At 40.5% G+C, this 25,972-nt stretch overlaps 3 protein-coding genes across 8 annotated transcripts in view; 2 read left to right on the forward strand and 1 right to left on the reverse strand.

Annotated features, from left to right (window-relative positions):
- The window catches only part of LOC112643367 (zinc finger protein 420-like), a 642,213-nt gene that overhangs the window by 80,021 nt on the left and 536,220 nt on the right, over positions 1-25,972 (reverse strand). The window lies entirely within an intron of this gene.
- Positions 1-25,972, forward strand: part of LOC112643387 (zinc finger protein 85-like) — a 56,292-nt gene that overhangs the window by 7,769 nt on the left and 22,551 nt on the right.
- LOC112643405 (MARCKS-related protein-like) lies at positions 16,291-17,646 on the forward strand. The gene has a single exon (XM_025421446.3). The coding sequence runs from the start codon at positions 16,356-16,358 to the stop codon at positions 16,953-16,955; it is 600 nt and encodes a 199-aa protein (XP_025277231.1). The 5' UTR covers positions 16,291-16,355; the 3' UTR covers positions 16,956-17,646.

A 25,972-nucleotide genomic window follows, 5' to 3' on the forward strand; every position in this document is an offset into this window, starting at 1 on the left:
TGCAAGTTCACTACAGAAGTTTAAGGTAGACCTTCATGAGTACTGGGATTTGTTTACGTGGTTGAATGCAACCCCCACAGGAACAGTGCAGAAGTGAATGTTATAAGTCACCCAATTCTTCTGCATTGTATCCTGCCAATGATAGCCTTGAAAAATATTTCCTGATGTAAACTGCTTTTTTCAAGTTTTAAAGACTTTATTTATTTTACAGAGACGGTGTATGTGGATGGGGTGGGAGGGAGAGGGAGAGAATCTCAAGTAGACTTCATGCTGAGCACCGAGTCCAGAGTCTGTTGAGGAACCTGAACCCACAACCCCTGAGATCATGACATGAGCCAAAATCAAGAGTCAGACACTGAACTGACTGAGCCACGCAGGCAACCCACATTGAATAGATTTTATCCCAGATCCTGTGTCCGGCTAATGAGTGTTTGATGAGGTGGTGCACATCTGGGAAAATTAGTCAGGAGACATTCTGGGGTCAGACTGAGTGGTGGATATTGTTGGGAAACGATTCTGTGGGTTTAAGTTACTCTGTATGTTAAGGATAGAGGCACTGAAAGTGTTTATCCTTAATTGGCTTTCCGCTGCTGTGCGAATATTAAAATGCTTTGAAATATAGTGATAATATCTTACCCTTAGGTGGAGGACAGATTTGTTAACTGTAGAGGAAAACGGATATCGTCTTCTATGGCAAAGGTTCAGGAAGATATGCTCTCTGCTCCTTCAAGATATTGGGGTTCTCTGTGCTCAGGGTCTCATAGATGCGACACAAACCCACTGCATATGCAGCATCTACATGTGTGAAATGGGGATTTGGAGCTGGCAAGTGAAATTAGCGTGATCAAGAAATTTGTTCTGTTTCATGTGTCATGAACCCTAAGATCCTTGGACTTGAATCTGAGAGTCCTCTGTCTTCTGCTAGCATTGGAAAATTGTTATAGGCAAGCTTGTTCCACTATAGAATATGTGGAACATGGAATTTTTATACTTCTTGGGATTATCCATGGGTTTATTTAAAAATGAAGTTGATGGGCACCTGGGTGGCTCAGTCACTGAGCCTCTGCCTTCGGCTTAGGTTGTGATCCCAGGTTCTGGGATCGATCCCCCGCAGGGAGCCTGCTTCTCCCTCAGCCTTTCTCTCTGCCTCTCTCTGTGTGTCTTTCATGAATAAATAAACAGAATCTTAAAAAAAAAAAATTGATATTTATGCGTCTGTTTCTCCTTTTTATGTATATGTTCACTTGTTTTTTAGTCTGCACTTATAAGTGAAATCATGTGTTATTTGCTTTTATTTGCCTGACTCTTCAGCACAGTACTTTCTAGGTCTATTTACAGTGTCCAGCACAATACTTCCTAGGTCTATTTTCATGGTCATCAATGGCAAGAAACCGCAAAAAAGGCAGAAACAGACCGACTCCAAAAATAAAACAGAACTGCTGCTTTCTGGAGTGGAATGGAGAGGGATGATGGGCCAACTGGGTAAAGGGGAATGGAAGGTAAGGGCATTCAGTTATAGATTCTATTCAGTTATAGAATCGATCATGAGGCTGAAGGATATAGCAGAGGGGATATGGTCAGTGGTATTGTAATCTGGTTCTATGGTGCTAGGTACTGGCTACACTTGCATGGAAAAACATTTAAGTTGCAAATGGATGTCAAAAGAAAGCCAGAGTAGCAACACCTATATCAAAAACTAGACTATTTTGTTCTTGTGCGATGTTTATCCTGCTTTGCTACCAGGGTAATGCTAGGCCTCATAGGATGATGTTGAATATGTTCTGTCCATTCCACTATTTGTAAGAATTTGATGACGATTGTCATTAGTTATTATTATTATTTTAATGTTCGGTAGAACTGACCAGCGAATGTATGTGGTCCTGGGCTTTTCTGTGCCTGGAATTTTTTTTATTCTACATTCAACTTTCATTCTTGTTATTGGTCTGTGAAGATCTACTTGTTGGGTTTAAGATTTATTTTTCAATCTTGGTAGTTTTATATATATATAGGGGAATTATCTGGGAGTTTTCTAAGTTACCTGATTTGTTAGTATATAATTGTTCATGGCAATCTATTATCACAGTATGTATTTCTGTAGTTATCTGTTGTGTTTTCTGTCCCATTTCTTGTTTTAATTTTTGAGGCTGCTCTCCTTTTTTCTTAGTTAATGTAGTTAAAATTTTGATTATTTTTTGGAAAATCTGGGCATTGATGTCAATGTTATGTTACTGTTAATTATGGTCTCTATGATTTTCTTGGTTAATTTCTTTCTCTACTTGATCACAGCTAAGTTTCTTCTTTTTCTAGTTCCTTGTAACATTCAGAAGAAAAGTTGGGGGTGTCTAGGTGGCTCAGTCGGTTTCGCATCTGACTCCTAATCTCAGTTTAGGTCTCAATCTCAGGGTCTTGGGTTCAGGACCCAGTTAGCCAGTTACGCTTCATGTTAGGTATGGAACCCACTATAATAAGGAAATGAATAAATAAAAACAAAAAAAGAAAAAAGTTGAAACTGCAACTTAATTCAGGCATTTATAGCATTAAAAAAAGTGAAAATGGAGTGTGTCATAGAAAAAATTACTAGAAATAAACAATACCAGTGATAGCCAACAAAACAACAAAAAGATAAGGATTCTTTAGGGTTTTTTAAGGATGTCATCCGTAAAGAGATAAACTTGCATTTTCTTTTCCCATTTGGATTCATTTAATTTTTTTTTCCCATTCAGACTAGAATATCCAGTACTGTGTTGAATAGAAGTGAAATCCCTTTGTTATGATCATACAGAAGAAGCTTACAGTTTTTTTTTACTATTGAATATATTAGATTTCAGGTTTTCATAGCTATGTGGCCTTTATTAAGTTGAGGTGTTTTGCTTCTTTTCCTACTTTATTGAGTGTTTTTAATAATGAAACATTGTCCAGTATGCTCATATTCTTGTTCTGCAGCAATATGATTGCCATTTTTGATCTTCATTCTGTTAATGTGGAGCCTTTAACTTATAGTTTTCCATCTGTTGAAACACCCTTGAATTCCAGGAAGAATTGCCTTTAATTGTGTTGTAAAACGTGCTTTTGATTCAGTGTGCTAGTTTGCTTTTTTTATTGTGGACTTTGTATAACTGCGCCTCACAGGTAGTAGTTTGTAATCTTCTTTACTTGTACAGTCTTCCTTTGCCTTTGACAACCTGGTAACACTGGAGTCACAGAGACTATTTTGATAATTTCCCTTCTCTTCACTCCCTGAAAATGTTGGAAGAGATTTGAAATACTTTTCCATGGGACTCCTGGGTGGCTCAGCGGTTGCACATCTGCCTTTGGCTCAGGGCGTGATCCCAGAGTCTCTGGATGGAGTCTCACATCAGGCTTTGTGCATGGAGCCTGCTTCTCCCTCTGCCTGTGTCTCTGCCTCTCTCTCTCTCTGTGTCTCTCATGAATAAATGAATGAAATATTTAAAGAAAAAAAAAGTACTTTTACATTAAATCTCTGAATTATCCCGTGAATTCATTTGGAATAAGATTTTTCTTTGTTGGGACGTTTTAAATTACTTTTTCCATCTACTTAGTAGTTGTAGATCAATATTGAGTTTTTAAATATTTCTTCAGGAAATATTTATTGGAATCCTGAAATCTAGGGAGCTTATATCTTTTTTGAAATTTATACACATTTTTGGTATCTCCTTCTTGGCATATAGTTATCCATTGTCAGTTCTTATTATTTGTGTTTTTATGGTATCAGTTAATACTGTCTGCTGTCACTTCACTTCTGATTTTAATTGACCTTTTTTTCATTCTTACTTGATTTTGTTAAAATCTGTCAATTTTGTTGATCTTTCCTGAAAACCAACTCTTCCTATTGTTGTCCATGCAGAGAGCCAGATGTGGGACTTGATACCGAGTCCAGGAACACACCCTGGGCTGAAGGCAGCGCCAAACCACTGAGCCACCCGTGCTGCCTGATATTTTCCTATTATTACTGTTTCCTCTTTTTTTTTTTTTTTTTTTTTTACTTTTTATTTATTTATGATAGTCACAGAGAGAGAGAGAGAGAGGCAGAGACACAGGCAGATGGAGAAGCAGGCTCCATGCACCGGGAGCCCGACGTGGGATTTGATCCTGGGTCTCCAGGATCGCGCCCTGGGCCAAAGACAGGCGCCAAACCCCTGCGCCACCCAGGGATCCCTGCTGTTTCCTCTTTTGTTCTTTTCTGTTTATGTTTAAATTTCCTCCCTTTTGCAAACTTTGGACTCGTGGGACTTTCCTGATTTTTTGTGATATAAGAAAGTAATTTGTACTATAGCATGACAGTACTACACTACTACTACTATAGCTGTAGTACTACAGCTATCTATGAGGCTATGTGTTCATTACATTCTGTGTTTGTTTATGTGTCCATTGAGGAACAAAGTCCTGATGATTCCTTCCGAGCCATCTTGCTGATGTTCTCTGACTGATTTTCAGGTTATCTATTAGTGGTTGTCAGCATATTCATCTGAGAGTAGTACATGGAATAATTTTACATTTCTCTTTCTTGATTTCTTTCAGCCGTATCCTCTCATGACACACAGAGCTTGCTGTCAAAGCCAAGTATCGAAGCTTCTTTCCAAACAGTGTCAATGGGTAGATTAAAAAATAATGCCATTGAGAATTTACACTTCATGACAGACTGGGACAATGATGGAGAGAGTGAATGGCATCAAACGCATCATGAAGGACACAACCATATTAAGATATCTGCGCATAATAAGAATCTCCCTGCCCAAAATGGTGAAGGATATAGAGCATTTTCAGTAACCTCCCTTTTTAAGTATGCTACTTCCACAAAGCAGTGTGTTTCTGAAAACAAAAGCTCAAATCAAATGTTCAAACTTACATATTTAGGGAACGATGACAGTTTGGAAAATCTGGGAAGTTACCTAGTCCATCCTGAAAATAATTATTTGAACCCTTGTGAAAAAAGAATTGGATTGACTATTCAGTCAAATATTTCTACAAATCAGAGATTTAAAAATGAAGAACAAAGTGCTAAACAGGATCCATTTGAGAGGTGTTTCACTAAGGAGTCGACCCTACAAAATTACAAGAGCGTGTTCAATGGAGACAGAGTTGCTCAATGCAGTGAATCTGAGAAAACATTTAACCAGGGCTCCAATGTTAGTCAATGTGTGAGGACTCAGTTTCTAGGGAACCATCATGAGGGTAGTAAATGTGGGGAAGTCTTTTATCAAAACTCTAACCTTAGTACACATAATAGTATGAATATAGGAGAGAATCCTAAAAATGAATGTGAGAGTGCTCTTTACCAGTCCTCCAATGTTGATGATCAACAGAGAATTCATGTGGGAAAAAACCCATTCAGGTGTAATCAACCTGGGAACATGTTTTGTCAAGCATCAAGGCTAAGTATACATAAGACAATCCATAGTGGAGAGAAAAGTGACATTTGTAAGGAATGTGGCAAAGATTTTGACTTGGACTCAGTACTACCTCAACGTCACGGAATGCGTACTGGAAAGGAACCGTACAAATGTGAAGAATGTGGTAAAACGTTTAAGGTCTGCTCATCCCTAAATATACATAGGCGAATCCATACTGGAGAGAAACCTTACAAATGTGAAGAATGTGGCAAGGACTTTATCCAGCTCTCACACCTTATTAATCATCATAGAATTCACACTGGAGAGAAACCTTATAAATGTAAAGAATGTGGCAAGGCCTTTAAACGTAACTCAAGCCTTACAGAGCATCACAGAATTCATACTGGAGAGAAACCTTACAAATGTAAAGAATGTGGCAAAGCCTTTAAGCAGCCTTCAAACCTCTCTAAACATCACAGAATTCATATTACAGGAGAACGTTACAAATGTGAAGAATGTGGCACAGCCTTTACACATCACTCATGCCTTACTCAACATCACAGAATTCATACTGGTGAGAAACCTCACAAATGTAAGGAATGTGGCAAGGCCTTTAATAAGCATTCACATCTTACTCAACATCACAGAATTCACACTGGAGAGAAACCTTACAAATGTAAAGAATGTGGCAAGGCCTTTAACCAGTATTCAAGCCTTTCTAGCCATCACAGAATGCACACTGGAGAGAAACCTTACAAATGTAAAGAATGTGGCAAGGCCTTTAAACATGTCTCTACCCTTACTCACCATTACAGAATTCATACTGGAGAGAAACCTTACAAATGTAAGGAATGTGGCAAGGCCTTTAATAAGCTTTCATATCTTACTCAACATCACAGAATTCACACTGGAGAGAAACCTTACAAATGTAAAGAATGTGGCAAGGCCTTTAACCAGCACTCACACCTTATTAGTCATCATAGAATTCACACTGGAGAGAAACCTTACAAATGTGAAGAATGTGGCAAGGCCTTTAACCACCAGTCAAATCTTATTCATCATCACAGAATTCATACTGGAGAGAAACCTTACCAATGTAAAGAATGTGGTCGAGCCTTTATCCAGCACTCACACCTTACTACTCATCATAGAATTCATACTAGAGAGAAACCTTAACAAATGTAAAAAATGTGGTGAGGACTTTAATCACCTTTCAACCTTTACTCATTATCAAAGAAGTCATACTAGAGCAAAGCTTCAAAGTTTTAGGATTGTGAGAAAAAAATTTTTTAAGTTCTTTTAAGCAACAAGAAACTAGACTTGAACGGAAAATGATCAAGATTCTTTTCTTTTACAGTAATTTATCCCTTCTTTAAGACAGATTGCCCTACATCTAAAACTGTATACAACAAAATTATATAAGTATTCCTTTATTTTACAATGATATGTGAAAAACAAAAATTATCCAATCTAACAAGGTATGCAATGTTCTTTTATAGTTGTTGTCAAACTGTGAGAGCAAAGTAACTCATGGAATGTAAAGGTAAGAGCTGAATAATCGCAGCATTAATGGAAAAGAGTACTTTCCCAGAACCACTTTTCCCCTCATCCAATTTCCTCTTGATGTTGATCAAACTGTACCATTGGCCATTTAGTTTTTTGTGTTTTTTTTTGTTTTGTTTTTTGTTTTTGTTTTTGTTTTTAATCCGTATGCTTGTGCAGAGACACAGTTATCTTATGTCCAATAAAGGAATGGGGAAGGAAAAAATGAAAGAACAGAGGAAACCCCTTCTTGGTCTGGAGGAGCAATGTTGTAAAGTAACAGGTTCCCTTTCTAGTAGATACCTCTCTGGTGCTGGAACCCATCAGTTGTATCTTTCTCCTCCGTTTTCCAGCTGTGCAGGTGTGTCTTTTTCCTTTATTGGATGCACATCAAATCTTGTGACCTATTGCATTGACAAACCTTACTGTTCACAATAGTTTTTCATTAGTTTATTAAATGCGGTATATGCTTCTTCATCTTTAACTGGACTACAAAGCAATCCTGCCCCATCACCTTTGAATTATTATGATCATTGTTCTCAGTCTTGATTCCTTCCCTGGGTATTTCTTCGGCCATTGAGAGTGGCAGCATCTCCTCAGCTGCCTCTTCTCAGAACTATCGGGTTCCCAACGACAGTACACAAATAGCAGAAGTGGCAGAAGAAGCAACTATGAGAGGATTTGTAAGTATTGCTCTACTCTTACTCCACATTAGGTAATTCATTACAGAGAGTAATGAAATATGTGTAAAGAATGTGGGAAGGCCTTTCAACAATGGCAAACCATGATTCCTGATTAGAAAATGTATAGCGGAGAGGATTTTACAGATACCACAGAATTGGCAAGCACACTAACCAGTACTCAAGCCTTAAAATCTGAGGAAAATCATTACAACATCATTACATCCAGATAAACCTCTAAATAGAATGCTGGTGTTACTCAACATCATAGCTATCATACAGGATAGAAACCATAAAGTGTAAAAGTTGCAGTTCCTTTAACTGGAATTCACTCCTGAGTCAATATCCCAAAATGCGGGATCCCTGGGTGGCACAGCGGTTTGGCGCCTGCCTTTGGCCCAGGGCGCGATCCTGGAGACCCAGGATCAAATCCCATGTTGGGCTTCTGGTGCATGGAGCCTGCTTCTCCCTCTGCCTATGTCTCTGCCTCTCTCTCTCTGTGTGTGTGACTACCATAAATAATAATAATAAAAAAAAATCCCAAAATGTGTACTAGATTCAAAACCTACAAAGAGATGAATGAGGAAAGACCTAGTTTTTATATATAGACTTTAGAAAACATCAGAGATTACAGAAAGGAAAGTAAGTTGAAAGACATAAATTTTTAGAAATGTACTTATTGAACATCAAATGTCAATAAGTGTCACAAATCAATAGAAAGCGATATATAAGTTTCCCTTTTTAGACAGTACTCTACATCAAATACTTACAAGGAATAGTACAAAGTTAAATGTGAGGATAATGTATTATGCTTCAAAAGATACAAGGGATGGATTTCTGCAAAGGTATAATTTCGATTGCTTGTTTTATACTGACCCTGTGTGAGCTTGGTGACTAGTACATTTAATGCATTTTGTACTTTAGAAAATTCATGGAGGGATCCCTGGGTGGCGCAGCGGTTTGGCGCCTGCCTTGGCCCAGGGCGCGATCCTGGAGACCCGGGATCGAATCCCAAGTTGGGCTCCCGGTGCATGGAGCCTGCTTCTCCCTCTGCCTGTGTCTCTGCCTCTCTCTCTCTCTCTGTGTGTGACTATCATAAATAAATAAAAATTTAAAAAAAAATTAGAAAATTCATGGATGCCTAGTTGGTATATGAAATTATATGGCTGACTTGCTGCATTAAAGATGAGATGCCCTTCTTCCTTAGGTGGGTCTCATGCAGACCTCATTTCCCATTGAAGATTAACAACAACATGAATTAGAATATATGAAGAAAATCTAAATGGAGATACTGTTCATGGTTATAACATTAAGTTACCATGAAATAAGTTTTCACAATATCATTCTCCATTCATTAAAAATAAAAAACTTTGTGGATAGTTTAAATAAGATGGTTTGCTATTTGGTCTTTAAGGACAATAAGGTGGCAGTCCTGTAAAATACTGACATATCTTGATAACAGCAATGGTTATAAGTTGAATTCTCAACATCAGGTGGTGTGGTTCCAATGAGGAAATCGGCACAGATACCACAAAGATAGTAGATAAATCTTCCCTATGATGGCATACAAATGGAAATTCGTATTTCTTAAGAGTACTCTCAATCCTGAAAAAGTTTTATATGGAAATTAAACAGTTAAGAAGTTAAAATCAACTGTTAAAAGAGGTCTTTCTTTAAGCCTCTTGGTAACCAGAGGTTAAAAACCTGTAGTCCATACATAATAGATAAGGAGAAAATAATGGAAGTATACACCCACAGAAAATCACCAAATCACAAAGATAAATAGCAATGAAGAAGAGAGCAAATATTTCTAAAACAGACAGGAAACGAAAGAATGACAACAGTAACTCCATACTTTAATCTCTACTTGTTTAAATATAAAGGGACTAAATTCTCCAATTAAAAGGTATGCCTGAATGGAAAGAAATAGAAGAGCCAAGTACATTTTCCATCAGCCTTAAGAACACACTCAGAAAGCGCAGGTGTGAAAAAAGATATACCATGCAAATAGAAACCAGATGAAATGAGGATAGGTATGCTTACATCAATCAAAGTAGACTTTAAGTCAAAGACTAGTAAGACACTGCACGGGTCATTATAAAATAAAGGGGTTACATCATGCAGTGTTTTTAATTATGGTGCATTTGGGAAAGAAAGATTCCCCCATTCTAGTTTTGGTAGGATTCAAACAGTGTGTTTATAACTCATGTCATACCCCTATGAAAAACACTGTACTTTCCCATAAATTTTGGTGCTGTTTTTCCAGGTACATCAATTATAGCTTATGTAATGTTTATGAACATCTATATCTCCTGTGTCCCCTAAATGGCTAGTCAATAGTCAAAAACCTACTCCTGTGCTTTGAGGTTGGGAAAAAGAGAACACTAAATGACAATTTGAGAAGGAGTTACTGCTTCCAGATTTTGATGTGTGTGGAAAAATATTGTTGCAATGATAATCTTGGTAATTACTGAAGAAGTAGCCAATGGTTCATTGAACCAACTAGTATGGGCTAATCAATCTTTTCCCCACAGTATTCAGTTTTCTATCTCTGGCTATTATACATTGCAGATTTTTTCACATGTAATTTAATTTACATTCTCTGCTATTTAAAGTCTCCAAATAACTTACTTGTCCTTTCAGGTAGGTTATTATAATACCCCTTTGTAAGATTCCTGATATTATTCCTGGGCAGCTATTCTTTGTATACAATGTAAATGAGAGGCTTTGTATGGGTCACCTTTACAGTGCTTCTGATTGTGGCTTTAGTTCAAGTTGGATTCTTTCTGAAATGTATATCTTCACATAAGAAAAACCTTACATTATGCTTTGATTTTTAGACTAACTACATTACATGTGACTAAAGTACACTATATGTGCATTTATTGAAAATAAAACATTTACTCATTTATTGTTGGCAAAAGCTGGCTAAGCACATGTACCTATGAGTTTGTATTAAAGCTGTAGGTTTGTGTATTTATTTAGTGTCTGTATTAAGAGGACATTTACCTCTGATTACTGCTTTTTGCTCCTTGAGCTACATAATACTGCTTGTGCTTACATTGTGGTGTCAATTTGGTCAAAGGTTGGATACATAGGAGTCACCTACTTTTAAAAACGAATTTTATTTGATACATAGTAATCTTTCACAGTTTTTCAAATCAATATAACCTACTTTCCCTGAATAAAATAAAATGAAGGAGTTAATTCGACAAACGCATGTAATCTTTAGAATACTTATGTACCCAACATAAAAGTACCCAAATATATAAGCAACAATGAACAGACAAGAACAGAAAAAGAGACAGCAATACAAGAGCAGGGGACTTCAATTGTGCACCTTCAATATGGGACAAGATAATCAAGGAAGTACCAGACTCCATGATATTTAGCAGATTGACTTACACCATTCCACCAACAGCAAAAAACACATTGTTTTCACATGCATTCTCCAATATAAATTTTATATTGGGTCACAAAACAAGTCTTAATAAATTTGATTGAAATCGTATCAGGCATCTTTTCCTACGACAGTGCCATGAAAGTGGAAGTCAATTACAAGTACAAAACTAGAAAAATTATAAACATATGAAAAATAAATAACGTGCAATAGCATTACTCCTAATAGCCAGGACCTGGAAATGACTTGTGTCTCTTTTCAGATGAGTAGATAATATGGTGGATATATAAAATATATGTTGGCTATAATTAACAATACTATTTTGGCTATCTGAAAATTGCTAGAAAATTCTTATTAATTCTTATAACACACAAAATTGTACACTGTGAGGTAATGGATGCTAACTAAATTACTGTGGTATATGTTTTGCAATATATATATGTTTTTTATATATATCATAGTTAAATTGTACACTTTTACTTATATAATGTCATGTCAATAGTAGGTGAAGAAAACTGGAAAAACGTAAGCAGATTATTGATTAGATATGAGGATAAGATGAGAGTGGTAACAGCTAAAGAGTGTGAAGTTTCTTAGGAGGTAATGAAATGTTCTAGAATTGACAATGGTTTGCTTATACCTACATGTGACTCAGTTAAAAAGCTATCAATTGTACACATTAAGTGGATAAATTGTGTGGCATGTAAGTTATACCAAATAAAGCTTTTAAACAGAAGGAACCCCAAATACAAAATTCTTACAAAAATCTCGTATTAATGGCAAATATGAAAAACTGCATACATTCAGGTATTAATTAAACACACATATGTGCATACACGCACACAGAAGATTTCAACTGGAATTTGGCATTTGACTTTCTCTTTTAATTTTTGTGATACTACAGAAAAACAATTTTTCAAAAAAACACGTGGAAAGGAAGTTGTGTCAAATTAGACATAACATATATTGGGACACCTGGGTGGTTGAGTGATTGAGTGTCTGCCTTCGGCTCCCTTGTGATCTGGATTCCCAGGACGAAGTCCCTGGCCTGGCTCCCCTTGAGGAGCCTGCTTTTCCGCGGCTTGTGTCTCTGCCTCTCTCTGTGTGTCTCTCATGAATAAATAAATAAAATCTTTTAAAAAAAATAAAGATAAAACATAGTAATTAATATCAATTAAGTTCAGCAGGTTGATTTTGAGTGGAAAAAATGTATGGACACTACAATCTATAGTCGGATTCTCCAAAGAATCAATAGAATAGATATGCACACATGTATGCATATTTTTAGTCTATATTTCTATAGACCGAGAGATAAGATATAGGTTTACTACATTAAGAAATAGATGTCTTTCTATATGTCTCTGCATAGATAGAGAGTGGGATAAATTTCCTGTAATGAATTGGCTAATATGATTGTGTTAGCTGGCAAATGTGGAGTCTGCAAAGAAGGCCAGCAGGCTAGAGACCCAAGGCAGTGCAGATGGTGAAGCTTTGGGATCTGAAGACAGTCATAGGTGAATAGGAAAAAGCACCTCTGATGTACAGTTAATCGCTTCTTGGCTTTTTGGCTAATAAAAAATGTGAAATATACAGATAATTATGTTCTCTAGAATAGACTGTCTAGTAAATGGTATGGTCTTTTTGGGTAAAACTTTAATATAAGCTAAATGGAAAAATGCAAATAGCTTCTAAAAAGAGTTACACAAAATCTTTTAAGTTAGAATATGTGACTACATGTATGAGAATATACAGCATTTTCAAGCATGCACTAGTACAGAAGATAGAAAATAAGAATTATGGTAGGATGTTTAACAATGTTGCTTCATAATGTCATCAAGGACCATATTCACAATATATGCCACTGAAAGAATAATGAGCAGTGCCACTTTAGGTTGAAGTACAAGGCATGAAGACAAGTAGTGATATGGGGAGGGGGGCGCGGTAAGAATGAGCGCACAGGGATAAATGAAATGCAGAGTCTGGGAGCTTGGGGTAACACAGCCACAGGGGAAGAGAAGATAGGACCCATGTTAGTTTCTTAGGGCTTCTGTAACAAATTATTACAACTGGATGCTAAAGAACCCAAAAAATTATTGTGTCACACTTCTGGAGGCACTTAGACATCTGAAGCCAAGCTGTTGGCAGGGCCACCTTTTGTCTCAAGAATTGAGTCTTCCTTTCTAACTTCGGGGGACTATCGCTATCCTTGATCTTCTTTGCCTTAGTAGACGTGTCACTGTCCCTTCATCACACAGCACTGTGTGTGTAAACTTCCCTCTTGGGATGCCTGGGTGGCTGAGTGGTTGAGCCCCTGCCTTTAGCCCAGGGAGTGATCCTGGAGTCCCAGGATTGAGTCCCACATCAGGCTCCCTGCAGGGAGCCTGCTTCTCTCTCTCTCTGCCTGTGTCTCTGCCTCTCTCTCTCCCTCCCTCTCTCTCTCTCTCTCTCTGTGTGTGTGTGTGTGTCTCTCAGAATAAATAAATAAAATGTTTTTAAAAATAATAATAAACGTTCCTCTTCTCAATAGGACAAGAGGAATTGAATTGGGGTTTACCTGAATCCAGTATGACATATACACTTAATTACATCTGCAAAGATCCTATTGCCCAAAATAGGCTACAGTTACAGGCACTGAGGATTAGAACATGAACATTGAGACAGGTTCTGTAACTTGGAACACAGCTAAAAGCACTAGGTTGTTAAATGTCACTGAGGGGTTAAAGTGCACTACACATTTTAAGGTTGGGTGGGTGTATGCAGGGACATTAAGGGTATGAGGCATACGTGTGTTGAGGGAATGAGAGGGTAAAGGAAATCACGAGAAAGAAGGGGATAGTGGATGACAAATTAATGGGCAAAGGGAGTTCAAAGGCAAGGTTGGGTAAAAGACATATGCAAACTTTATTGCCTGTGATGGCTCAAAGAACATATGGGTGGAAGGGGGATAGTTACTTGTGAATGCAGTCCTGGGAGTGTTCAGTGTTGCAACGAGAGATGAAGGATGGGGAGAACAGATGATACCTGGGGAACAGAGTGTATGTGGGTGGAGGGGGATCATCAAGCTGGGAGAAGAGTGGGCATCAGTAGGCCAAAGGGTCCATGAGAAAGTCAGGGAGTGTAGGGTTGTGGGTAATGAGTGTAGGGTCATGAAGAAATAAGGACTCTGTTAAATGATGGGTCAGATATTGATAATGAACATAAGAGACACGATAAATGGGCTAAAATCCTTGGGACTGGGTGGGGAAGGGACAAATGGCATTGGAGGAGGAGGAAAGAATACATGGAGGTTCTTGGGACAATGGAAGGAAGAGAGCTCTAGAATCAGACAAGAAGGGTTTATTGGTATAGAGGTCTGAAACACACTTCATGGACTTAGAAGAGCAATGAAGACTAGGAGAGTCCTTTGCAGGGAAAGTTTTCACGGAAATGTAAAGGTCACAGAGGTGAAGACCTTAAGGTCACAATGGGTGATAAGGAGGAAGGAGGGGAGGGATGGAGCTGGGGGTGGTAGAAATTGTAGGGGTACATTTGGAGGTCACTATTCATTCTCCTACTCATTAATTGTCTTATTTGTACTTGGTTCAAAACTGTCAAGTTTGCAATTCCAGCCATGAGGCAATAACCTTACTTATATAAAATGCCTAGAAAAAAATAAAAAAAATAAAAAATAAATAAAATGCCTAGTAGTTCCTTTAGTTGAATTGTCAGTAAAGGACCACGGATAAAATTTTGAGTAAACAGAAGACTCAACATCCTCTGTCTCCCTTGAGGATACCACGCACAAGTTCTGACCATGGAGGAGATCATGTGGAAACCTTGATTTTAAGCTTCTAGCGCCCTAAACAGAAAGCCCAGTTAAGCTCAATGAAATTCAGACTTTAAAAACAGAATTCTGTTTTTAGGACCTCCTTAATACTTGCAATTGGTTAAGATAGTGATAGCAAACATACACGTAGGCATAGCATCAACTGTATAATGAGAAATATCTAAATAAAGTTTAAAAATGCCCATGAATTACCCCCAGTCAGTAATAGTTTGACCCTCAGACATACAGGTTGTGAGGTTGGGGTGGGGCTTCTGTTCTGCAATTTCAGAGTATAAAACACGTAGACACTAAAATATTTTGTACTGGGTTCAACATAAATACGTAATGGTTGGTTTACATAAATATTGTCCTATCACACTCATTGTCAGTGACATTGCATTCCTTAACCAATGCTGCATGAAACTGGCATTTTCACATCAGTAGAAGTGGATCGGAGCCCGCCACCTTCCATTCCTGGGATATCCACTAATACTCCATACCTTTAATTTAACCAAATAGACCCATGTTTAGTGGCTCTACACTAGAGAATGCAGGCACCGCACACCTGAGCACCCTAACCCCACCATCTTATGTCAACCCCAACAACTCCTGGTGAGTTCCCAGCAAAGAGTCTACTATTTACTTTTCTCTGTCCTGAGTTTCCTCTGTTGTGGATTCCCAATAAAGAACGCCAATCACCACCCTGAGGAACCACATTCTTTCTTTGCATTTTGGAGTTCACAGAAGGGAGTCTAGTCAATGTGCTGATGTCTGAGCAAGTCTCTGTGTGGAAAACAACGTGTATAGGTTACTGCAATGTTGATTGAGCATGAATTTTGTTCACAAGGAAGTTACAGTGCACCATGTTGGCAACTTCACATATACCATGCGATTTCGTCCCCGTTACACCATCCAAGCTGGGCATTAGGTGTCCTTTATTTTTTCTTAAGATTTATTTGGTTATTCATAGACACACACAGAGAGAGAGGCAGAGACACAGGGAGAGGGAGGCAGAGACACAGGGAGAGGGAGAAGCAGGCTCCATGCAGGGAACCCGATGTGGGACTCGATCCTAGGTCTCCAGGATCACACCGCAGGCTGCAGGCGGCGCCAAACCGCTGCGCCACCAGGGCTCCCCTAGGTGTCCTATCATAACGATGAAGATGTAGATACTGGGCTCCCCCTATGTGCTTCATCTTCTGTTTCCCTATTGATTAAGAAAAAAAGGTTTGTAGATTATAGGGGTGAAATAAGGATAAATGGAAAACTAGAGAAGGGGTAGATTAGTTCAGAGGAGAAAAAAACATTAGTTCAGAGAGCTCTCATTGTTGTGTTTGTATTTTCTTAACAGGATAGAAACATGACTGTGGGGCATTCTGGCGCGGAGCCGAGCGGTGGCGGGCGTAGCTAGCGGGTCGGGTGCCGAGAGGGGGTGCAGCTCGGTTCCCCCCATACCCCTCCCCCTCAGGCGCGAGCCCCACCCCTCCGCCGGCCAGGCCCACCCGGCCGAACTATCCCCTGCGGCGCGAGCCCGGGGCCGCCCCGGGCGCCCCCCAGCAGACCCCCCCCCCCCCATCATGGGCAGCCAGAGCTCCAAGGCTCCCCGGGGCGACGTGACCGCCGAGGAGGCAGCAGGCGCTTCCCCTGCTAAGGCCAACGGACAGGAGAATGGCCACGTGAAAAGCAATGGAGACTTATCCCCCAAGGGTGAAGGGGAGTCGCCCCCCGTGAACGGAACAGAGGAGGCAGCCGGGGCCACTGGCGATGGCATCGAGCCAGCACCCCCTAGCCAGGGCGCTGAGGTCAAGGGGGATGCCCCCGCCAAGGAGACCCCCAAGAAGAAGAAGAAATTCTCTTTCAAGAAGCCTTTCAAATTGAGTGGTCTGTCCTTCAAGAGAAATCGGAAGGAGGGTGGGGGTGATTCCTCTGCCTCCTCACCCACAGAGGAAGAGCAGGAGCAGGGCGAGATCGGTGCCTGCGGCGAGGAAGGCACAGCCCAGGAAGGGAAGGCTGCCGCCACCCCTGAGAGCCAGGAGCCCCAGGCCAAGGGGGCAGAGGCTAGTGCTGCCTCCAAGGGAGGAGACACAGAGGAAGAGGCAGGGCCCCAGGCTGCAGAGCCGTCCACTCCCTCGGGGCCGGAGAGTGGCCCTACACCTGCCGGCGAGCAGAATGAGTAGCTGGGTGGGGGCAGGTGGGTGATCTCTAAGCTGCAAAAACTGTGCTGTCCTTGTGAGGTCACTCCCTGGACCTGGTGCCCTGGCTGCCTTCCTGTGCCCAGAAAGGAAGGGGCTGTTGCCCCCTCCCAGCCACGTTCCCTCTCCTTTTCCCTCCTGTGGATTCTCCCATCATCCATCTGGCCTTCCTCTTAAGGCCAGCTGAAGATGGTCCCTTGCAGTTTCCCGAGTTAGGTTAGTGATGTGAAATATGCTCCTGCCCCTGGCCCTACCTCTCCTGCCCCTACCCCTGCAGAAGGCAATTGCTGGTTTTCTTCCCCAGTTCTTTTCCAAGTAGGTTTTGTTTACTCCCCAAATCCCTGAGCCAGATGTGGGGTGCCTACACTCCCAAACCCGAGTGTCCAGCCTTCCCCTCTGTTGAGTTTTTAGTCTCTTGTGCTGTGCCTAGTGGCACCTGGGCTGGGGAGGACACTGCCCCTGTCTAGGTTTTTATAAATGTCTTACTCAAGTTCAAACCTCCAGCTTGTGAATCGACTGTGTCTCTTTTTTGACTTGGTAAGCAAGTATTAGGCTTTGGGGTGGGGGGGAGGTCTGTAATGTGAAACAACTTCTTGTTGTCTTTTTTTTTCCCCCTCCCATTGTTGTAAATAACTTTTAATGGCCAAACCCCAGATTTGTACTTTTTTTTTTTTTTTTCTAACTGCTAAAACCATTCTCTTCCACCTGGTTTTACTGTAACATTTGGAAAAGGAATAAATGTCGTCCCTTTAGTAAAAAAAAAAAAAAAAAAGAAACATGACTGTGTAAGTATATGCCTGTTTTCCTATAGTCTGTCCACTCTCGTTAGCAATATATATTCATTTTAATTCTTCCACATTGGGGTTACTTTGTATTTTCCTGAAACTTAGTTGTTCTAGCAAATAGGAAGTGTCATCTCCCTGTAGTCTCTGCTTTCCAGGAGGAGTGGTTCAAGAGAATGTGATATAGCTATATCCCTCTCTATCTACTATAATGTAATATTGTTTACGATATACAAATATATCAGAATCTATTACGTGTCATACGTACTATATATAACGTCTATAATATCTATGTCTATCTATCTATAGATATCCGTATCCAAAATTCAACCTTTAAAAAAACGACAGGCTTCCATTTGGGACAAAGTAGGTGATCCTTGAGGATGTTATGCAATAACAATAAGCCACACAAAACGGCAAATACTGTATTATCTCAATAATACCTGGAATCTGCGTTGAACTCATAAGAATAGAGTACAATTGGGATGCCCGTGTGGCTCAGCAGTTGAGTGTCTGCCTTTGCTCAGGATGTGATCCTGGGGTCCAGGATCAAGTCCCACATTGGGCTCCTTCCAAGGAGCCTGCTTCTGCCTATGTCTCTGCCTCTCTGTCTCTCATGAATAAATAAAAGCTGTTTTTTAAAGGATAGAATACAATTGTGATGGTCAGGAGATGACTGAGGACAAAATAGGGTATGTTGGTCAAATGGTACAAAATTTCAGGTATACAGGATGTACAGATTCTGGAAATCTGGAGACTACACATAATTCTATGTCTATTATATTGGGTATTTGCTGAAAGAGTATATCTTAGGAGTTCTCAACACAGGGATCCCTGGGTGGCGCAGCGGTTTGGCGCCTGCCTTTGGCCCAGGGCACGATCCTGGAGACCCAGGATCGAATCCCACGTTGGGCTCCTGGTGCATGGAGCCTGCTTCTCCCTCTGCCTGTGTCTCTGCCTCTCTCTCTCTCACTGTGCGCCTATCACAAGTAAATAAAAAAAAAAAAAAAAAAAAAGAGTTCTCAACACAAATTTATTAAAAATATCTAATAAAGTATCCTAACTATAGGAGATCAGAAGGATATTAATCAGCTGCAGTGTTTTTTAATCAGGTCATTATGTATAGATATTTATATTTTGTAAATTGAGCATCTACTGAATCTCCAGGAATGGAAAATAGGAATCTAGATGAAAGGGTCATGAAGCACGGGATTTAATGTTAAACACAGAAATGAAGGGAAGCCGGGTGGTGCAGCGGTTTAGCACTGCCTTCGGACCGGGGTGTGATCCTGGAGACCTGGGATTGAGTCCCACTTCAGGTTCCCTGCATGGAGCCTGCTTCTCCCTCTGCCTGTGTGTCTGCCTCTCTCTCTCTCTCTCTCTCCCTCTCCCTCTCTCTCTCTCTCTCTTTTTTTTCTCTCTCTGGGTGTGTGTCTAAAGATTAAATATATAATTTTTTCAAAACAAGAAACAAAGTATGACCAACAGGTAGCTACACTCCTATGACTGAGAAAAACCTCCTAAACTTGCCCTGGTTCTATTGCAGTACAGGAAAAGAAAGGATGACAGAAAGGTATAGAATCCTGCAAGTTTGCAGTAAAAAGCTGGACCAGATTAATCTCTTAAAAGTGCTATAGGCTTAGTACATTAGAAACACAGCAGAGGGAGAAGCAGGCTTCATAAAGGGAGCCCGATGTGGAACTCGATCCCGGGTCTCCAGGATCAGGCCCTGGGCTGAAGGGGGCGCTACACTGCTGAGCCACCCGTGCTGCCCCCAAAATATATAGTGAAAATAAAGATCTTTCCCTCTTCATTTCTAGGGTTTCTATGTAGTAAGCACTCTCTGATGTTGAGGAAGTGTCAATTTCGGGGTGAAGATGTTACCACATTCTTTACATTTGTTCCAGGTGTCTCCAGGCTGTATTCTCTAATTTATAGTAGGTGGTGGCTCTAGTTAATGATTTGGCTATATTCTCTACATTTGTAGGGCTTCTCCCCTGCATGTATTGTCCTCCATCGAGGGAGACTTGAAATCCAGACAAACACTTTGCCACATTTTTTTACATTTTTAGGATTTCTCCCAGTATGAATGTACAAGTGTTCAAGTGTTTGCTTAGGTTGTAGTTCTGTTTAAAGGCTTTGCTTATATTCTCTGCATTTGTGGGGTTTCCCCCCAGGTATTTATACTGTGATATCAAGGAAAGTCTGAGCAATAATTAAAGGCTTGAGCAAACTCCTTACGTTGTAAGGTTACTTCCCAGTTTGTATTCTCTGATGCAAGAAAGGTTTGAGTGCTAAACTTTTCAAAACTACTACACACATTAAAATTGATAGAGTAGAATATTGTCTTGATGACTTAGGACCTATTCTCAACGGCACAAAATTTATAAATCTATTTGTGGATGATTATGTCTCTGTCATTTATTCACAATCTGAACATATATCCAGAATGCTATAAAGAAAACAGCTAAAAAAAAAAAAAAAGAAAACTGCTAATATTTCTCAGTCTTTTATATCATTGAAATTTTTTTGTTTCAATCATCATTTGTGTTATATCTTAGGATTTTTTTTAAAGATTAATTGATTGATTGATTGTTTGATTCATGAGAGGCCCAGAGAGAGAGAGAGAGAGGCAGAAACACAGGCAGAGGGGGACGCAGGCTCCATACAGGGAGCCCGACGTGGGACTCCCTCTACCTACATCTCTGCCTCTCTCTGTGTGTCTCTCTTGAATTAATAAATGCAAACTTTAAAGAGATAAAAATTAATCAAATCAAATCAAATCCAGAGTTGAGGGCTGTCTGGGTGGCTCAAAGGTTGAGCGCCTGCCTTCAGCCCAGGGCATGATCCCTGTCCAGGGATGGAGTCCCACATCGGACTCCTTGCATGGAGCCTGCTTCTCCTCCCTTGGCCTGTGTCTCTGCCTCTCTTCCTGTGCCTCTCATGGGTAAATAAACAAAATCTTGAAAAAGAATATGGGAATGCCTGGGTGGCTCAGAGGTTGAGCATCTGCTTTAGGCCCAGGCCTGATCCCGGGATCCTGGGATCGAATCCCACATCTAGCTCCCCGTTGGGAACCCACTTCTCCTTCTGCCTCTCTCTTTCTCTGTGTCTCGCATGAATAAATAAATCTTTAACAACAACAACAAAAATCCAGAGTTGGTTAGTAGCTCAGTAAGAGAAAAGCTTTGCGAAATCTGCACCTTCTTAACCTTCAGAAATGTGCATCGAATCATAATGAGGCTTTTTCCAAAAAGGTCATAAAATAAAGAAGTTTCTGCCTCCTGCAAGACATTGGGAAGTTTATGTTGAGGGCACTTTCTTTCCACAATAGAGTTAGAAGAAGCCCCAGTGAGAAAATGATGTGCCTGTCCATCCAGGGAAATCTGTGTCTCCAGATATTGTCTGCTTCAATTCAGAAAAACCTTTTCCCTCAGATCGCCAGATGGTGTGCAGGTCCAGTCAGGGTTTGGTTCTTCCCTTCTTCCTCTCTTTCTTCCTCTTCTCTTTTTCAGATTTTATGTATAAATTTGCAACAGAGAAAGAGAGAACATGAGCAGGGGGAGTAGCAGATGGAAGGGAGAAGCAGACTCCCCACCGAGCAGGGAGCAGGTTGAGGGTCTTGATCCTAGGACCCTGGGATCAGGACGTGAGTCTGAAGGCAGACACGTAGCCATCTGAGCCACCAAGGTACCCTGGTGCTTTCTTTAGACCTGTCACTTGGATACAAGAGTTTATTCCCTGCAGTTTGGGAGCACTGTAGGTTGTTCTAGGGGACCGTGTGACTATTTCTTCAGTGGCCTTACCTAAAAGACAGTAGCAGAAATGGCTCTGAGGCCAGGGGGATATCCTAAAGGAAATCAGATTAGGAACCCAAGTAAAGAAAACAGTGGATTCATACAAACTTCAAGTCCTAGGGTGCCTGGGTAGCTTAGTAGGTTAAGCATCTAACTCTAGGTTTCAGCTCTGGTCATGTTTTCAGGGGTTGTGGTATCAAGCCCTGCATTGGACTCTGCATTCAGCACGGAGTCTGCTTGAGATTCTCTCTTCCCTCTGTCTGCCTCTCCCCTTACTCCAGGGCACATGCAGTGTCCTTCTTTCTCTCTCTCTCTCAAATAAATAAATAAATAAATAAATAAATAAATAAATAAATCTTTTATTAAAAACTCAAACCCTATAAAACTCCCATATTCCGCTAATGATTGGCATTTGTATTTTTCTTTCTTTCTTTTTTTTTTTTTTTTAGGTAGAACTTTTTTTTTTTTTTTCATTCTGGAGAGCAAGGCTCTGTTTCTTTTTCATAACTTTTGGAGTCATTCTGGGCTACATAGCCAACTTGTTTGTTTTTGCATTTAATTTATTTTCATTTTTAAAGATTTTATGTATTCATGAGAGAGAGACAGAGAGAGAGGCAGAGACACAGGCAGAGGGAGAAGCAGGCTCCAGAATCAGTAGTACTAAGTAGTACTAAGCTAGAGAAAACAGACACAGCACACCTGAGCCACATATACCCACCATCTTGTCGTAACACAAGTGGCCTTGGTTTCCAGTGAAGACCAGGAATCACAGTCCTGAAGCATTACATTCTTTGCTGAGACTTTGAAGTTTACAGAACGCTTGAGAAGGCTCTGAGTCTTGTTATTCAAACCCAAGTTCAGCTGCTCCATAGTTAAAAGCCAACACTTGAGAGACTGGTGTTGGTATTGGTGACCTTAAAAATAGACACTGCCACTTATTTTACAACCAAAAGATGAGTTTATTCAAAAGCAAAGGAAAATATCCTGAGCTGGGACAAAAAGCAGCTGCAAAATCATAGACATGCCTATAAGAAAAAGAAGAGGCACAAAATTTTTAAAGATTTATTTATTTATTTGAGATAGAGTAAGAGACAGAGGGAGAGGAAGAAGCAGACTCCCTGCCAAGCAGGGAACCCAGTCCCTGGACTCTGAGGTCATGACCAGAGCCAAAGGCAGACTACTCAACCTACGGAGCCATCCAGGCACGGTGAGGTACAATGTTTTAAAAATAAAATAATAGAAAGAGTATGTAGGGAAGGTTGTGATGAACTTAAAGTCCTTTGAAGTAACCTGGGAATTTACAATGTGATTGCTTCTCATTGCTGGATCTCTTGCCCAGGATGATGAGAAAAGGGGCTCTTTTGGGCTGGTCCAGATCCAAGGTTTAGCCCATGTAAACCCAAATCTATGTCTTTTTTTTTTTTTAACTTTTTATTTTAAGTAAACTCTACACCCAACATGGAGCTCAAACTTACACCCGCAAGATCAAGAGTCACATTCTCCACTGACTGATCCAGTCAGGAGTTTCAAGTCCATCTCTTACTGATGAGTCTACAATTAACTTCAAGTGGGAGGATGTCAGAGCTCATGCTGCCAAAACCTCCCAGCTCCATTTTAATGAGGTTTCTCATTACCAAGTTTGACATTTCCCTTTTTTTTTTTAAGATTTTATTTATTTATTCATGACAGAGAGAGAGAACGAGAGACAGAGACAGAGAGACAGAGACCCAGGCAGATGGAGAAGCAGGCCCCATGCAGGGAGCCCGATGTGGGACTCGATCCCAGGACTCCAGGATCACACCCTGGACTAAAGGCACTGATTGCTACCCCTAACCTCAACTATAATTGCTATCAGAGACAGAGCATAGGAAACATATTAAAGTGTCATTTATTTACCCTAGTTCCCAGTTGTGGTTACTACTGTGAGATTTTAGAATCATGTTCCTCTTTTGGGAGGAAGAAATTCTACTATGACATTTTTAAAAGAAATCTCAGGCCGGTAAATAAATATTTGGGGCAGATGAACTAAGGAGAAAGACTGTCTAATGCTCAAAGGGTCTAGACACAGGCACCCAGGGAGATTTCTTACAGACCCATAATATTTTAACTGTTTTAGTATTCTGAGGCAGGGGCTGCTTGATACCAGTGGGATTGAGCACTGAGAGGTGTAGCTCAGGTGTCAATAAGAACAGAGACAGATTTATTCGCAACGTGGAGAGTAGTTTCACAAAGCCAATTGAGAGGGAGGGTTGGGAAAAGCCCCTAGAGTTCCTTGGAGCCCTGCCACTGAGAATCAGGAGGACATTGAAAAAGTTGGCTAAAGAGCTGAAGGTGCCTAAAGCTCTTAAATATGTAATACTGTTCTTCTCCAATGTCCTGGTTTCCTTTTCTTTTCTCTTTTTCTTAAAGATTTATTTATTTATTTATGATGGACATAGAGAGAGACACAGAGGTGCAGACACAGGAGGAGGGAGAAGCAGGCTCCATGCCAGGAGCCTGACGTGGGACTCGATCCTGGACTCTAGGATCACGCCCTGGGACAAAGGCAGGCGACAAACCGCTGAGCCACCCAGGGATCCCGATGTCCTGGTTTCTTTTCTTTTTTTTTTTTTTTTTTGTCCTGGTTTCTTGAAGGAATTGCAGAAGCAAGGCTTCCATTTTTGTTTAGGGGCAGTCACTTACTGGACTTGAATAATGAAAAATTTTAGTGTTCTTCCCTCTAGATGACTTCTCCAGGGTGTGAGCAATCTGGTTTGTCTAATTAATTAAATCTGAAGTGGACATGATGTCCCCTTTCATCTTGATGCTTTTAATTAAAAGGGAAAGATCCTGGATCACTCCACTAACAAACATAGAGTTAAGGGGCACCTGGGGGGCTCAGTCAGTTAAGCATCTGACTTTGGCTCAGGTCATGATCCCAGCGTCCTTGGATTGAACCCTCCCTTGGGCTCCCTGCTCAGCAGGGAGTATGCTTGTCCTTCTCTCTCTGCCCCTCCCCCTGCCCGTGCTCGCTCTCTTTCTCTCTCTCTCTTTCTCTCAAATATATAAATAAAAACTTTTTAAAAATTAAAAAATAAATAGAAAGTTAAAAGCTACACAAGTAGATTCAACTTATAAAGGCTAGAAATTTCTTTAAAGACAATTGAACTTGATCATAATCATCATGAAGGGAATAACTGGTCTTCTGTGTACAAGTCTGAATTTTGTTCCAATCCACAGGATTGGTAAAACCCATCATAATTGATTGGTGGGGCCTCTAGCAAGTTTTGTAGCATCTTGCCAAAAGTTACAGGTTTGTTGCTTTGGATTCTGTTCATGATGTTCCCATTGGGCTAGTTTCATCCAGTGTTTGACCTGGCCCTCACCAACAAGCATGTAGACCAATTGATATAAATCTGACAAACCACTTTGGGAAGTTAGAATAACTATGTTACATTCTTGAGCAAACCTATTGGGATCCTCAGTCACTATAGGGAACTTTAGGGAACTTCAGCTCAATGTTCAGCCTTCCTCCAGGGAAAATAAGAGACATTGGGTCCACTGAGGTCCTCAAAAGACTCCAGGAAGGCAGATTTTTAATAGATTCAGGGGAGGAGGTAGCAGAGGGAGCTTCAAAGGAAAAGGGAGGTGTAACTAAAGGATAGAATGAGAGTGGAGATTAGGATGGAAGAGAAGAAAGGAAGATTGCACTAGAGGTAGGGGCTGAGCATGAGGTGGCATCCTAGAGGCAGTTGACAAAGAAGGTAGGGGAGAGGAAGAAGAGTTCCCAGAAGCCCCTTTTCATTTTTGTAATTATCTGCTTACCTTATTTATTTGAAAAAGTGTAGGTTGTCATGAGGCGATATTACATTCCTGATAGCGTTTGAAACCTTCAAAATACCAATTAAAATAGGAAACCCGTTTAATTTTGTCAATTTTAGAACCAAGGTTGTCCACCTTATCTTTGATAAAAATTCCGTTGGATGGGGCATCGCGGGTGCCTCAGCGGTTTAGGGCCGTCTTTGGCCCAGGGTGTGATCCTGGAGACCCGGGATCAAGTCCCATGCCGGGCTCCCTGCATGGAGCCTGCTTCTCCCTCTGCCTGTGTCTCTGCCTCTCTGTCTCTCTCTGTTTCTCCCTGTCTCTCATGATGAAATAAATAAAATTTTAAAAAAGGTAAGTTCCTTTGGAAAGATCAAAGAAGGCAGTTGTGGCCATTGAAGTTCGTGATTACTTCCGGTTAAGTCAGTCCATTTCTGTTCGAGTGCCCACGAGGAGGGAAAGTATTTTTCAAACATAAGTGTCTCTTCCTTCAGTTGGAATAGAGGAGTAGTATCTAGAAGTAAGATCAAGGCCATATCAGATCAAGCCCATCTCATCCCGCTGGGTTTGCAATTGACTACCTGTAGTAGGGCAGAAAAGCTCCTTGCCAACTCCATTTTAG

The sequence above is a fragment of the Canis lupus genome, chromosome 1, assembly GCF_003254725.2.
Source record: "Canis lupus dingo isolate Sandy chromosome 1, ASM325472v2, whole genome shotgun sequence".
In the NCBI taxonomy this organism is placed as follows: domain Eukaryota; kingdom Metazoa; phylum Chordata; class Mammalia; order Carnivora; family Canidae; genus Canis; species Canis lupus.

Coding starts and splice junctions, on each gene's coding strand:
- LOC112643405 (XM_025421446.3), top strand. CDS start 16,356: ATGGGCAGCCAGAGCTCCAAGGCTCCCCGGGGCGACGTGACCGCCGAG.